Here is a 14,140-nt window from a genome sequence, read left to right on the forward strand (position 1 = left end):
AGTGAAGACTGAAAACCAAAAAGCTGGATTTATGCAAATCAAAATATCTGGAGGGCAGGGATCTAATCCCAGCTGATTGTTTTGCTTCCCAGAATAGAGATATGTCTAAAAAAGGTGCAATGAATTAGTCCTTCCAAGGTGTCTCAATCTGTAGTGAAAGTGTCTTCTTCTTTGACCAATAAACGCAGCTACTCAGTCATAAGCAAACTGGTCTTAGCCAGAAAGCCTCTATAAATATACTTAGAAATGGAATTTTTTTTAATATATATACACCTATATCTATCTGCATGTAAATGCAGATGAGATTTGGTTTTATTACAGCTCTGGTAAGAGATCAAAGTAACTAAACCAAAATAAATTAAAAAAACCAACCCAAATCTAAAGAGACATCATAAACAAATGACAATATTTCTCTCAAACTTAGTTTCTTCCCTTCTAACCTGAAAAGCTTGTTCAAAAACAAAAGGAACAGGGGTTCTAGTAGGGAGTCTTAAGAAAGTCAGCTAGAAAAGTCACCAGGGTAACATGCTGACTGGTGTCACACATCAAGAAGAAAGGTTGGAAATAAAGAGATAATTATATGGGAACAGAGATCCCCTTCCTAATGAGCATGTGCATTCTCTCACTCTTTCAGCTCCCAAGCAGCTTGCTTTAAGAACATACACTTACCACTTGCTTTTCTAGCCTATTATTCTTATTTTCAAGGGTTTTTATTCGAGCACTTGCTTCATGCAGAGCTGCATCCAACTGGTCACACCTATTCAGATGACAGAGATGACAAAAAATCTCTTGAAATTAAAATACTAAATCCATGTTTTACAGCCTTCTTTCCTTCCTCAAGCATCCCCACAAATTTTGGTGCCCAGCCCATGACCTCCACCCACTGGAGGTCCCCCCTGTCCCTCCTTTGGCCACTGCAGTGAGCACCCAGTGTCACTGCTGGGAGGGGCAAGCAGCAAACTGGTAACTGAGAAACATCCTCCAGCAGCACAGAATGGAAGAGCTGCAGAGGCAAAAGCAGCTGAGATGCACCAGAGCACAGATCCACTTCAGCTCACTGGCCATGCTGTGTGACAATTAATGTCTTGTTAATTAGCTGTCACTGTACCATGAGCTATGACTGGAATATACTGGTGAAGCACACAGACTCCAGCAGTAAAGCCTGGCCAGAGAGCACTGACTGGTCCCAGAGCTTCTGTAGTTTTGATATGAAAGGTGAAGAGGGATCATATCCACCAGCATGAGAGGTGATGCTGCCTTACAGCTCCATTACCAGTGGCCTAGGACCACCTCTGCCTGCCAACCATCCTGGAGCAAAACATAATAATGGCTTCAGCAAAAATCAGCTCAAATAAAACCTCTGCTCCAGGTATCACACTTGCTGCCTAACAATAATTTTAAACTCATCTTAAGCAGCTGCATTAAATAACACCAGATTTATCTTGAGCAGGAAAATACCAGTATTACAGATGCAGGAAATCATCCTAATTGAACAGTGACAAACTTTCCAAGGTATTCCAAACAAGAATGCTCTTTTTAAAGTGGAAACAATACCAGGTCACAGAGGAAGAGAAGAAGTAAGGACAAACATTACCTGTCAACCAGAGTCTGATTGACTTTCCTCAAGTCTTCAGATGAAGCAGTTTTCTGGCTTGCCTCAAGCTGCTGTTTTAAGCTCTGGATCTCAGAGTCATAGTAAGCTCGGAGGTCAGCAATGTGTCGAGCATGTTTTTCTCTCAAGTTCTGCCTAATGCTGTGTTCAAAATTGAGAACAAAAAAAGATTTGCAGCTATCCACATGGCAATGCATGGCTGTATTCACCCACACAGCAGGAACTCAGCATGTCTCTCTCTTACAGAGCTGCATTCAGAGTGAAGCAAAAGCAGCTTTGTCCCCTCAGACAGTGGTGTCAGGTACCTAAGGCTTCACATCTTTATATTAATACAAATACTAATACAAATATTAATAATACCTACCAACTGTGAGCCCTGTACAAACCCTCCAGCATGGAGGATCTGCCATGGCTGTTTGTCCAAGTGGAAATCATGAGATTCCAATAGCAAATGGGGGATATTTCCTTTTCTTAAGTGCAGTAATTCTGTGCTTTTCTCACTATTTGACCCTAAATAGGGACACAAAACTCCCACAAAACTTTGAAATGATCTGCCTCAAATTAACTCCTGCCTACAGCTTATGGAGGAAGTCTGTATTTTTATTTTAATAATTAAACAGAAATAACTAAAGCACTGAAATACAGTAAGTTGGTTTGCCTTCCAGTTAAGGCTTTGACAACCAAGGAAGACAAAGTAGTCTAAAGAAGATTAAATAGTGTGGTCTAAAAAACCACAAATGCATTAAGTGGAAATATGACTGTTCTATTTATATATCACCTGTACTTCAAGGGAGAAAGAGGAAGAAAAATAAAGGGGAAAAAAAAAGCAGCATTGTGCTGCTGTGTTGTAAGCAAACAGAACTCACCTATTTTGTAGGTTTTAGCAGTATTGTTAAGTTTCACTTCTTTCATGAAAGTACCAACTCTATGACTTTTAAAAAGGAAAAATTACTTACTTTGACATTATCACAGGATCTTCAACAGATGTCACTGAGGGACTATATTCTGGCAAACTGTTGTCAGCACACTGAGTAACAGAAGATGGAGTTAGAGTCAGTGTGTCTTCCTCCTCAGTGCTGACTAAATGATCTTTATTAGCATCCATATATGCCATTGGAAAGGGACAGCTGGTCTTGTTTTCCATTTGGAATGGGTGACTTTGCCAGGGGTCCAAATGCACAGCTCTGCTGCTGGCAGGGTAATCTGGAGAATCAGCTAAGTGAGAGAAATTACTTGTCTGGGAAAAAGAGTCTGTGTCACAATGACTTGAGAATCCGGGCTCTGCCATAGAATCTGGAGAAAAAGGAGCAGGCTCTTCAGGAATATTGAAGAAACAGCATCCTGGCTTCTGCTGACCTGGTTTCATATGCAGGGTTGGGTCCAGTGTCAAGATCTAGGAAATAAATTACAGTGTTCCTGTAAGTAGCATTTCTCTGAAGACATTAATAATCCACATCATATTGCAGAAGTTATATTGAATATTACTACAGTACTTTAGATGATCAGACATTCCCAATGCTTGCAACTTGGGTTTCTAAGTTTCCATTAAGACAGAAGACACATCTAACATCTGCAGCTGTCTAGAAAACCTTTGTAATTTCAGTTATGTAAACAGAAGGACTAGAATAATCTGCTTGTAGATTGAAACAACAACTTTAAGCAGTTACCAAAAAATCATTTCATGGATTATACAAACAATCGAGTCAACAGCAGACACCATTACTGCCCTTTGTACAACACTGAAATCTGTATAAAGAAATTGATCTGATAAATAGCATTTCCACAACCTGTGCCTCTTCAGTTTCACAGATGGAATGAACTTGTGGGAAGCAGTGAGGGAATTCTGCTTCTGCCACTGCAGTTCCACCTGCATTTCCTCAGCTGCAGCCTCAGCATAAGCAGCTCCCTCCCTCTGCCAGCCTCAAGGTTGTGCAGCAAAGGTGCTTGTTCACCCAGAGCACTCTGAGGTTCTTTCCTGCTGGATCCCTTCCCAAAGCTTCATGCACAAACTGCTGTTCCAGCACAACACTGGAGGTGGCAGCAGGGGCCAATTAAAGTGAAACCAACCAGCCTGAAGTCAAGAAATTTAATGATACCTGAGGTGGGTGACTTGAGTGGGAAGAAGGGACAAAATTCTGGTCAGGTTGCTGCTTGTTTTCCCTTTGTCTTTTATGATAAATATCCTTCAATGATGAGAGCTTTGCTTCCTCAGCAGGAGACAACTTCAACAGAAAAAACTGCTACATTAGTTTACCTGAACACCATCCTCCATTCCCAACACAGATAAACCAGGTATGGGGTGGGTTTAGCTAATAAATCAGAACAGAAGTTCAATACACACAGTTCTTAAAAAGGTCTTTAATGAGACACTCACTAATATACTATATTTTATATACTTATATATATTTACATGCTAGATTATAATACACTGGTCTCTTTTTAATCACACATACATACAATTTCTTTTAGCTGACAAAAGGGCAATAATTTCCAAGTGACTTTTGTGGGGGTAAAGGAACACTGAAGGAGAATAATATGAGAAACAGAGCTAACAAAAGAGCTCTCACAGAATGTGAGCTTCTGCAGGGCTGAATCTTTCCATTGTAGGAAAAAAGGATGACAAGCAACTGTAAGACAACTTGTAAAAGTTAAAGTTTACCTGATCTGGTGATACTTTTGTGGAGAAAATATCTGCAAACTCACTTCTGAAATTCTCTGGTAAAGAGTGATACATCTCCTTTTCATCTAATTTCCAGTAGGAAAGTCCTTATAAGAAACAATGAAAGAAAAAAAGTGTTACAAATCTCAGGGCCATGAGAGGAATCCCAAAATCCATTAGTAAGATGTTACTTTGTCAGTTAAAGAGAATGTCATATTAATTATTTGCATCTATTGCTTAAGGATTTCACCAGAACATTTGTTATCAGAAGTTACAGCAGTCTCCATGTCAAGCACAAGCAGTAGAATCCAGGTTAGATCACACAGCACCAGCACCAAAGTTCACACATCCCTGAGAACACAGATTTAGTCTTTGGTGTTCAGGGCACAAATGCTCATTTATCACAAACATTTCTATTCCTGCTGATTCCAACACAGCACTTGGAACCTGTAATACCCAAGAATTAATCCTGGACAGCCACTTGATAAAACAAACTTTGGTTTGGTACTCAGCAGTACTCTAGAGCATGCAAAAAGACTACCAGGACTCAGAGGGATGTCACAAGAGGAACAGGTACAGTCTCAATCCTACTCCAATTTCTCATACATGTCCCTCTCTCAATGGGTTGTGAAGAACCAATAAATACACAAAGTTTGTAGGGATGCATCTGTGTGCCCCTCTTTGTCACTGAAATGAATCCATCCTGTCACAACCAAATATGGGAATTAGTTGTTTGGCTTCCAAACACACAAAAAACCAACACACCCCAAAACAACAAAGACAAAACCCTACCAAAACACACACACAAAACCCCCTGCCCTCCCCCCTAAATGAAACATTTCCACATTACACACTGCATTATTTTGTTCTTCTCTGTTCACACAATCACTGAATCTGCCCTTGGCTTACAGGAATTCTGCCTGTTACCATGCATTCCACTGATGACTAGGCCAATGATGCTAATATTTCAAGATCACTTGATACCTAACCATGATTTTAAGTCATTTTGTTACCAAAACAGTTCTAAAAATAATGCTCTGCTTTGCAGGGTTGAGAAATCTGAACACAAAAAGTGTGCTGCTTGTCCTACATCTGCCAGCAGTGAAATGCAGGAGCTCCAATCAGTTTGAAACAAAGAGCAAGGAAAGCAGAGTTCTGCTGAATCCAAATTTAACAGCTTGTCAGTGCTCAAACCCTCCTCAAAACTCCTGGAGATGCATTAAAGTAAGAGTTCTAAAAAACAGGAATTCAAAAGAAAAGGATATTTAAGTACAAGGAATTTAAAATACCTGAAGCTTCAGACTCTAGGGAATTGGGACTTTCCTTTGGTTGATTGAGGTAAAAAGTGTAAGGTGGCAAAGCAGCATCAGTAAGGTTTGCCTAAAATTACAAATGAAAAACAAATTTATAAGGCAAATTGCAAGGCAAGGAAATCTAAAAAGCAAGGGCACAATTTGCATAGAAATGTTTTTAGTCTTTTTAAGCAAGAGATTAAATTTAATTATGCTGCATGATCCAAACCTATACAATTAATATTCAGGGCAATCACTGCCAAAGGAGAACTAAGCTAAGCCACATAATGAAATCACTCTGATGTTTTCTAAGCCTGTCTGCTCGTGGAACATTTTTTGAGATTAACTGTTCCAAAAATGCACATTTTGGACAGTCACCTAAACTTCCTTTCTCCTTAAGAAGGATGAGCTACCAATAAAGTGTCATTCTTTCCTCATCCTGAGTGGAATTTCAGATCTTCAGCTGTTTTGACTCCACCTACCACAAATCCAGAGGGAAAAATGCTGTCCAACATCAGGCAAGACCCTACAAACCCTCCTCATCACTCCAACCTTTCTCATCAACTGATTATTTGTAGAAGAAACTCTGAAAAGGGTGGGACCAACATGTGGAAAAAAAAATGAATCAGAATTTAAGATTTGCCACAACTCTCCTCTTCCTTAATCAAAAGAAGTGCCACTGATGTAACACAAGAGCAAAAGAGGAGGCTTAACTTTAAAATGGTCACATTGCTCCATTTTACTGTATTTAGGGCTTTTTGTTCCATTATAGCAGCTTCCCAGTCTTGCTACTCCACACAATTTATACAGCTATACAACTGAGGACTAAAACTGGATGGTAACCACTGAGTTAACAAAAGAAAGAAAGAAAGAAAAAAAAAAAGATTCAGAACTAAAGCTTTTCAAGTTTCTGCATGAAGTACCATCTCACCTCAAGGCTATTTTGTCCCTCTTAATGTTTTTATTTAGGTTTTCTCCTTTGCCTAAGGAGGAAGAAAGGAAAATGAAGGGGTATCAACTGAATTCTTACAAAAGGAGCAGAAAAATAAAGGTATTTTCAAAGGCTGAGAGAGAAAAGTGACAATCCACAGCAAGTAAATTTGACTCCTGGTTTGAAATAGCCCTTTACAGCAACATTTTTTTTCCACTGACAATAGAAGTAGAGACAGCAGCTCCAAGCAGCTGCTCTTACCCTTCCTGGATCACCCTTAAAGTGACCAAAACAGACCTTGCCTTAAACTAAGGCATTCAGATTTGCTAGTTCTATTCTCTTGTAGGTGGAGTCATTCAGAGAGTTTCAGGAATTATTTCCTTTAAAATAAGGAGAAAGGTTTGTGCCAACATACTGAAAGTAACTCTGAAACTTCATGTGCAGTTCCCACTCATTCACACATGCTGCATGATGTCCTCTTGGATCAGAAATGTTGTGTGTGATTAAACATCCCTCCCCAAAATAACCAGAGCTGTGGACACACACAATTACTAGCTCAATAATATGAGGGGACAAACCAAATTCTTCTCAAAAGAAGTGTTTTGAGCTGATGCAGCAGCCACAGCAGTGGTGTTGCTACAAATGGTTTCAAAGAGCCAAGCAGGTTTCCTAAATGTCTATTGTGGGGCCTGGGGTAGTTTAGTTTAGCCAAACCATAGACATGTATAGGTATAAACCCAAAATGTACTACTCTATTACATAATGTATTGCTGTATTAATGTAAGAATTACAAAAAAAAAGGAAAAAAAAAAAGAATTAATTTTATTTTAGCATAAGAGACTGCCAAGAACACTTAAAAGCCCAAACCAAACTAATATTGCAACCTCACATTCAGATCTGGGAGATTATTCTGACTGCTACTGGCTTGAACAAAGTGTTTAATGCCCTCCTGGTGCAAAGTTCTGTGTGCTAAGAGAGACACCACAGCTGAAATCCAAGAGCCATCCAAAAATGACCAGGCAAAATAAATTCTCATCACCTGAAGCTTCAACTGAGAATGTGGCTGGTACCTCCACAGGGAAAGAACAGATGCCACTCAGGTAAATTAAGACATAAATTAAGCAAGGAAGAAAATAAGCCAAAATTAGCTATGTGGGGGTGATAGGATAGTATAGGATGTATAGGATAGTATAAGTATAGGATGATTTAAGAAATAAACTCTGCTGACATGAAATTTAAATGAATGAATGGGAAAACTACTACTCAAATGCTTGAAGCTAAGCATGGAAGCAGAACATACTTCAACTCTGAAAAAAAAGTCCCAATGATGAGAATAAAATTAAAAAACACCATAAAATACTCACATTCTCAAGTGGTAATTTCCTTGCTTGCTCGTTTTCTTGCATAGAGTTCACAGAGATTTCTTCAGTATTTCTTTTTGGATGGTTTTGTTTCAACTTTTGTGCCCATGATGTTAAAGATTTACTAAGAGAGGAAGAAACACACAGACACCCTAAGTATGTGCCATGGAGACAGGAAGTTGTTTTCTTCTTCAGTGTGAAACATAAGCACTAAAAGTCCACTCCCTTTGTGCATTTTTGAGAAACAAGAGGAACTTCTGAGTGCTGAAATGGTTTGGAGCTCTTTTCTTTTTTTAAAGTAAAATAAAATAAAAAAAAAAACCCACACAAAGAAACAGATCACTGGGCAGAAAGGTGTTAACCAACAGCACCCATAACCAAAATGCTTTCCTACTACAACAACAAAAAATCATCTTAAGGAGTTCCATATTTTAGCCCATCAACTGGTTTTGTTATTCAAGCAGATCCTGACCAAATCCACAACATTAATCTGGGATATAAATGCAGTGGGTTTTTTCTTACTGTGTTATCATTCTGTTTGTGATGTTAGCTAAGACACAGCAAGGATGTGTCTTCCAACTGAAGAGAATCTTCCAGGATAAGACAGACAAACAAGACAAGTAAGGAAAAAAAAACCAAAATCCCAAACAAACAGAAGAACAAATAAATTCTCCTTAGAAGGAGATGTTGAACAATTTCCCAATTTTGCTAGAAAGTGACATTCTCAAAGACTACACATTATACCACTTTGGGAAGTGCAGTGGAAAGAAAACAGGTTAGAACTAAAAATTTTTTAAAAAATGTTTTGGTTACCTGAACTATTCTGCTTTGTTTTGAACCCCTTCTTCCTTCCAACTCAATTCATAATACAAAATACAAAGCAGTTTCAAAGAAAAAAAAATTATATAAAAGGGAAAAAAAACCCAAACATAGATGACTGGTTTCAAAAGTTGCCTTAGAAAGGTTTTGCAACCTGAAAATGACTCCTGAATTGAGGTTCTCCAGCTCTCAGTCCCCTGGCACTCCATGAATTGCAACCACCCCCATGGTGGAACTGTGCAACATGAACTGAACCCTGCAATAAACCAGCTGGCTCTGTTTGTAATTCCATCCTAGCAAAGTCCAAGTTGATTTTCCTGATCCTCTCCTTTTCCAAGAGAAAGTTTTTTAACTCTGGAAACTACTATCAAGGACTTGCAGGCAAGGTGCTGCCCACAAGAGAGAGCAAAGCCCACTGGTAAATTCTGTGCAGCTAGAGCAGGGCTTGGTCAGTATTACTGCCAAATCAGCTGGCCAGTATTTCAGAAAAATCTTGGTGGATCCACCCATCTATTGAATAAAAACAAACCAAAGATCACCAGAAAAAATAAAAACAAAACAAAAAAAAAGACCCAAACATCTTGGTGGTTGCTTGATACAATTTGTTGGTATAATCCTTGCACATTAGGTGGCAGGAGAGATGGGTTTGTGCACAAAGGAAAATAGCAGTTACATAAACTTGGTAATCAGCACCTAAATGTCTGGTGGGCAGAGAAATCAATCTCCTAAGTAGAGTTTCATATTTTTCCCCACTGTATCTACAACAGATAAACCCTGCAGATGTAATTATGCATCATGCAGAAACATAAAGCTAAACAAGGAATTTTACCTACCAAGGAGCATGGGATTTTTACAGTCAGGAAGTTCCATTCAGTCCTTATCTGTTTCCAGTTCCCACGAGTTATTTACTGAGTGGGAACTTTCTACAATAAATTTAACAGATCTGGAAAGCCTACCACTTACCTGGGTTTTTTTCCCCACTGAGCTTCATCAACTTTATGTTCAAACTCAGCAGGAACAACTGAAGTATCAATCCTTCCTGAGGAAAAATTTTCCTCTGTTTTTTTTGGTAAAAGTTCTCTTTGCTGTGGAAGGCAGGCTGCCACTGCATCCCTTTGCAGTCCTGCTGCACCACCCTGGCCCTGGGAGGTTTTCTCTGTGCACTTGTTCATGCTGTTGGATCTGCTGGGGTTGAGTTCAGAGGCAGAAAGTGTCCCATACCCACTGGTGACTGAAGAATCATTTGCAGAACACTCCTGGTGCAGATCAGAAGCACTTGGCTGACTTTCTGCTTCATTAGAAGAAAGCTGATTGATAATGCACTCATTTTCCTCAAAGGTTTCAGAACGCATCCCCATTTCTAGTGATGAAAAAGGGGCTGGGAGCTTGGCAGGCAAACTTCTGCTCTTGCTGGCAGCCCAGCTGCTGGGCTGTATTTTCACTAACTGCCTGATCTCATCCTGAATCAGCTGCAGGAAAACAAAAGGCAAAATTCCTATCAGATTGTGCCATAAATCACCTTTTTTTTTTTTTTAATTCATCTTCAATTCTTGTTATTATGAGAACTCAAATTCTTATGTGAAACAACCCAAATTTTTCAGTGTGTAGACACCTCATGCATAAAGGTAGATCTGTGCATAACAGAACAATGTGCATGGTAAGAACTCTTCATTCCATGCAGTGAATTACAGGTCTCAGTAGTCATTTATTAATGTAAAAACCCATGCATGCATCTATTGACTACCCAGAGTTAGTGACCTACCAGCCAGCTAAAGAAATACCAGCTCTGGATGTCATAAAAAGCTGACAAAATTGTTAAGTTTAGGTCTAAAAGGATTCACAACTTAATAATTATTTTTAGACTGCAGGGATGCTTTCATGAAGAATAAACCAGTACTCTCTGACACTAATAGGAATACTGTACCTCTGTAAGATTATTTGCATAAAACAACCTGAAAATATCTGATTTAGATACATTAGGTGGTTCATATAAAACAAAGATCAACATTATGATTGTTTTGATATCTTATGGGGTAGAGAAAACCTCTAACTAGATCATGTAATTCTTACCTTACCTTACAAGACCAGAGCACACAGAGGTTTTCAAGACTTATCTTTCAAACTAATTCCCTCAGGAAAAAAAAAATGCAATTGCAATGGTTTTAAGAACATGGAATTCTAATAATATTTTTTTCAGAGAACTACAGCACATTATTGACATGTTAATAGCCAGCAGAAAGAACAAAATGAACAAAAATAATTTGTTCTCTGAAGGAAATAAAAATAAAACTTAATTTCAGGGGAACCTACACATAATGCTAATCAGTACCAAGCCTCATGTGTTTGAGTAACTAGCAATAGGACTATCAATTTAATTTCAGCTCAGCCTTTCTGTGGGAAAAAATACACCCAACAGGGATTAAGTTTTCTGTCATAACCAAGCTTTTTGGTGTGCTAATGTTTCCAGCCATGACTGCAGCAATCATTTACGTTTTAATTCTGTGACTCAGCTCTGTCAAGGAAGGTAGGGAAAGGAGGACAAAAGGGAAGAATTGTGGGGAAAAAAAACCCAACAAACTGATCAGATTCTCTGCTGAGATTTAAACTTTGTCAAGATCTTCTGTGTGAAAAGTAAAAGGCTATTATTCTGATTCAATAGCACTTTGACTTCTCTTTGCATAAACAAATATAATTCCAAGAGAAGAAAAGACCTGGGAAAAATAAGCCAACATTTCTAGAGTTTTGGGGTTTTAGGTAACTTTTTAAAAAATCCTCTTCAATAAACTCTGATCCCATGATAATCCACAAGTGTTTGTCACCAGCACACTTGTGCACAAACCACCTAAGCCAGTGCCTGATCCCACTGATTCCAAACTGAACTCATTATCCTTTGATCCATATTTTCATTTGGATCAGGATTGATTTATTTATTTCCATTGCAGAGAGCAAACCTCACCCCAGAGGCACTTTCACCAGGTCACTGGCACAGCAGTGGGAGTTTGGGATAGCTCCATCTAAGGGGCTCAAACAACTGACACTAAGTTGTAGCTGTTGATTTGAAATATTTAGTGTAGCAAATCATGCAATTAGTGAGTCTCTGCTGATAGCACAAGGTCAGCTCTTCCAGAGGTAGCCTTTCCTATTAATAAAGACAAAACCCAGCAATGCCAACACAATGGATTAGTCAAGACTACAATTAGAAACAACTGAATCAAACCACTACAGAAAGAGGAAGGGAGGATGAGGGCAAGGAAAACACTGGTGGGATAAAAAGAACAAGATGGGAGGGAGTGAAAAAAGGTGAGGGGGATGTGGAGAAACAGGAGATAGGATAAAAGAAAAGGACAGTACCTCTTGTTAAGTCAGTTCAGGAACTGTTGGTTACTACTAGTGGAGAGGGCATCAGGGAAGGGAAAAACAGCAACCAAAATGATGAAGATATTAAGCATTACAGACTTAGAGAATTACTGTCTCTTATACACACATAAACATTTCTTCTGCTTTAAGTGATAAACAGGGCTCAGCAATAATGTCACTCTTCATGTGGCTCATTTTTCTTTCTTAGAGACTGCCCAGCTGAAGGGTGAAGTGTTCACCTGTGGCAGTGAATGTTTTCCTACACCAGGTACTGTCTAGATCAGGGAACAAGCTGCAAAACAGTTTCCAGTGAAAAGAAAGCTCCAGTGTCTCATCATTAGAAATGATACAGCCTACCAGTTAATAGGAAACAGCTGGTCCCTACAAAATCCAATTATCTTGTGGGCATTCTGAGCCACATGTTTGTGAAAACAAACCAATTGAAAACAAATAATCCAGAAATCATCATAACAGAAACTATTCCTACCACTTAAGTTTGTAATTAGCCCGGGCTGTCTCAGATATGCACTCTGGAAACTGACATTCCAGCCTTCCCCTTCCATTAACTGCTGTCTGAATACACTTCCAGGAAAAGACAGGAGTGCCTGAGACAATTCTGCATTTTTTTGGAGGAGGGTTGGGCTGGGGGGAAAGAAGAAACATTGAGCCTAAACTCCCTGCATTAACAAACTGTTACTTACTTGGATTTGATGGTGGAACTGCTCTTGCTGGGCAACTATTTGTTCCTGACATTGTTTTTCCACCAGTCTCAATAACTGCAGCCACCTGGTCTGGTAAATCACAAAGTAAAATAATTAAAGCACAGTCATGTTGCATCTCTTCACCTTTCACTCCAGCTACACAATGATTCTGTAGTGTTACACTTAGGTGGTGATATAATAAAAGGTTTAATCCCAGCCCTGTGGCTGAACATCCCAAAATACATGCACCCCCATCTTGTCAATTAATGGAAATAATTTAATAAGGAAACATTCACTTAAAAAAAAAAGGGACAGCAAGAGAACACAAGTCTACAAGTTCAGTTTGATTTAGAAAAGGTCAAAGAAATAAATAACAAGAAAGTTTTTCTATTAAAAAAAAATTACTTAAAAGTAGAAAGAGCTGACAGGAAAGTACTGTCACATTTTGGAAAGATTGATTCCAGTTTACTAAATTATTACTATATTTAGAAATATATAAATTTATATAGTTATATAGAGAGTAATTTTTATAAAAATATATAAATTATTACTATATTTTTATTGTTACTATATTATTATTATTACTATTATTATTATTACTAAATCATTCCAGTTTACTAAATTTACTATATTTACCAAATTACCTATTTTAAAATAGGTAATTTTAATTAAAATAGGTAATTTTTAAATTGCTAATCAAACATCCCTACATCCAGTGAACCATTTGCTTCCAGAAACTCTTCCCTTCAGCAACCCAGCTGAAGGCCACAATGCACAACTATTCAGAGACAATAAAAAGATCATTTAAAAACATGAAGTGTTCCTAAAATGTGGTAACATTTGAATTTTAAAACTATTTTATGCTAATGTTGATGGAGCCAATGCTTAAGGCATGGGGCAGAGGACACAGAATGCATGTGCCCAGACACAGACAGCTTTATTCTTATCTCAGAGCTGTTAAAGAGCACCCAAATTAAGCATCTGTCAAGAGGCAGCTTGATGGACCACAGCCAGAAAGCTCAAAAATTCTGCAGAACAAACCCATGGTGTGGAAACCTGATGTTCCTATGGAGACTAAAAATCATGAGAAAATTCAAATAAAAAAGGGTTTGAGAGAGTTCTCTCATCAAACCTACATCATGACTTCTGTGTTATTTTACACTTATCTACACACCTTTACAAACAGAATAAACTCAGCTTTAAAAAAGGCATTTAAAAGGAAAACTTCTCATGTCTAGGATCACTTCAGGCCAGCTTAAAGTGCTACAATTGTAAAGGTTTACATTTTTCAGTTAAAAAACTTGCAGTTTTCACATCCTGTAACGTTGAAAAACTCTTCCCACCTGTATTGTAAAACACTGAGATAAAAAGCTAAAATAAAACTGCAATAAAATCCATCCCTTTGATA

The 14,140-nt window shown here is 38.3% G+C and overlaps 1 protein-coding gene across 1 annotated transcript in view; it reads right to left on the reverse strand.

Moving 5' to 3' along the window:
- MPHOSPH9 (M-phase phosphoprotein 9) overlaps window positions 1-14,140 on the reverse strand; it is a 28,221-nt gene that overhangs the window by 9,659 nt on the left and 4,422 nt on the right. The window contains exons 4-12 of the mRNA XM_030460519.1: window positions 12,733-12,822; window positions 9,638-10,143; window positions 7,859-7,979; window positions 5,561-5,651; window positions 4,272-4,378; window positions 3,709-3,834; window positions 2,569-3,005; window positions 1,595-1,753; window positions 670-757 (exon numbers count right to left, since the gene is read on the reverse strand). Of these exons, the coding sequence (XP_030316379.1) occupies window positions 670-757; window positions 1,595-1,753; window positions 2,569-3,005; window positions 3,709-3,834; window positions 4,272-4,378; window positions 5,561-5,651; window positions 7,859-7,979; window positions 9,638-10,143; window positions 12,733-12,822 (1,725 nt within the window). The remainder of the gene's footprint in view (window positions 1-669; window positions 758-1,594; window positions 1,754-2,568; window positions 3,006-3,708; window positions 3,835-4,271; window positions 4,379-5,560; window positions 5,652-7,858; window positions 7,980-9,637; window positions 10,144-12,732; window positions 12,823-14,140) is intronic.

The sequence above is a fragment of the Calypte anna genome, chromosome 15 (genome assembly GCF_003957555.1).
Source record: "Calypte anna isolate BGI_N300 chromosome 15, bCalAnn1_v1.p, whole genome shotgun sequence".
Taxonomy (NCBI): domain Eukaryota; kingdom Metazoa; phylum Chordata; class Aves; order Apodiformes; family Trochilidae; genus Calypte; species Calypte anna.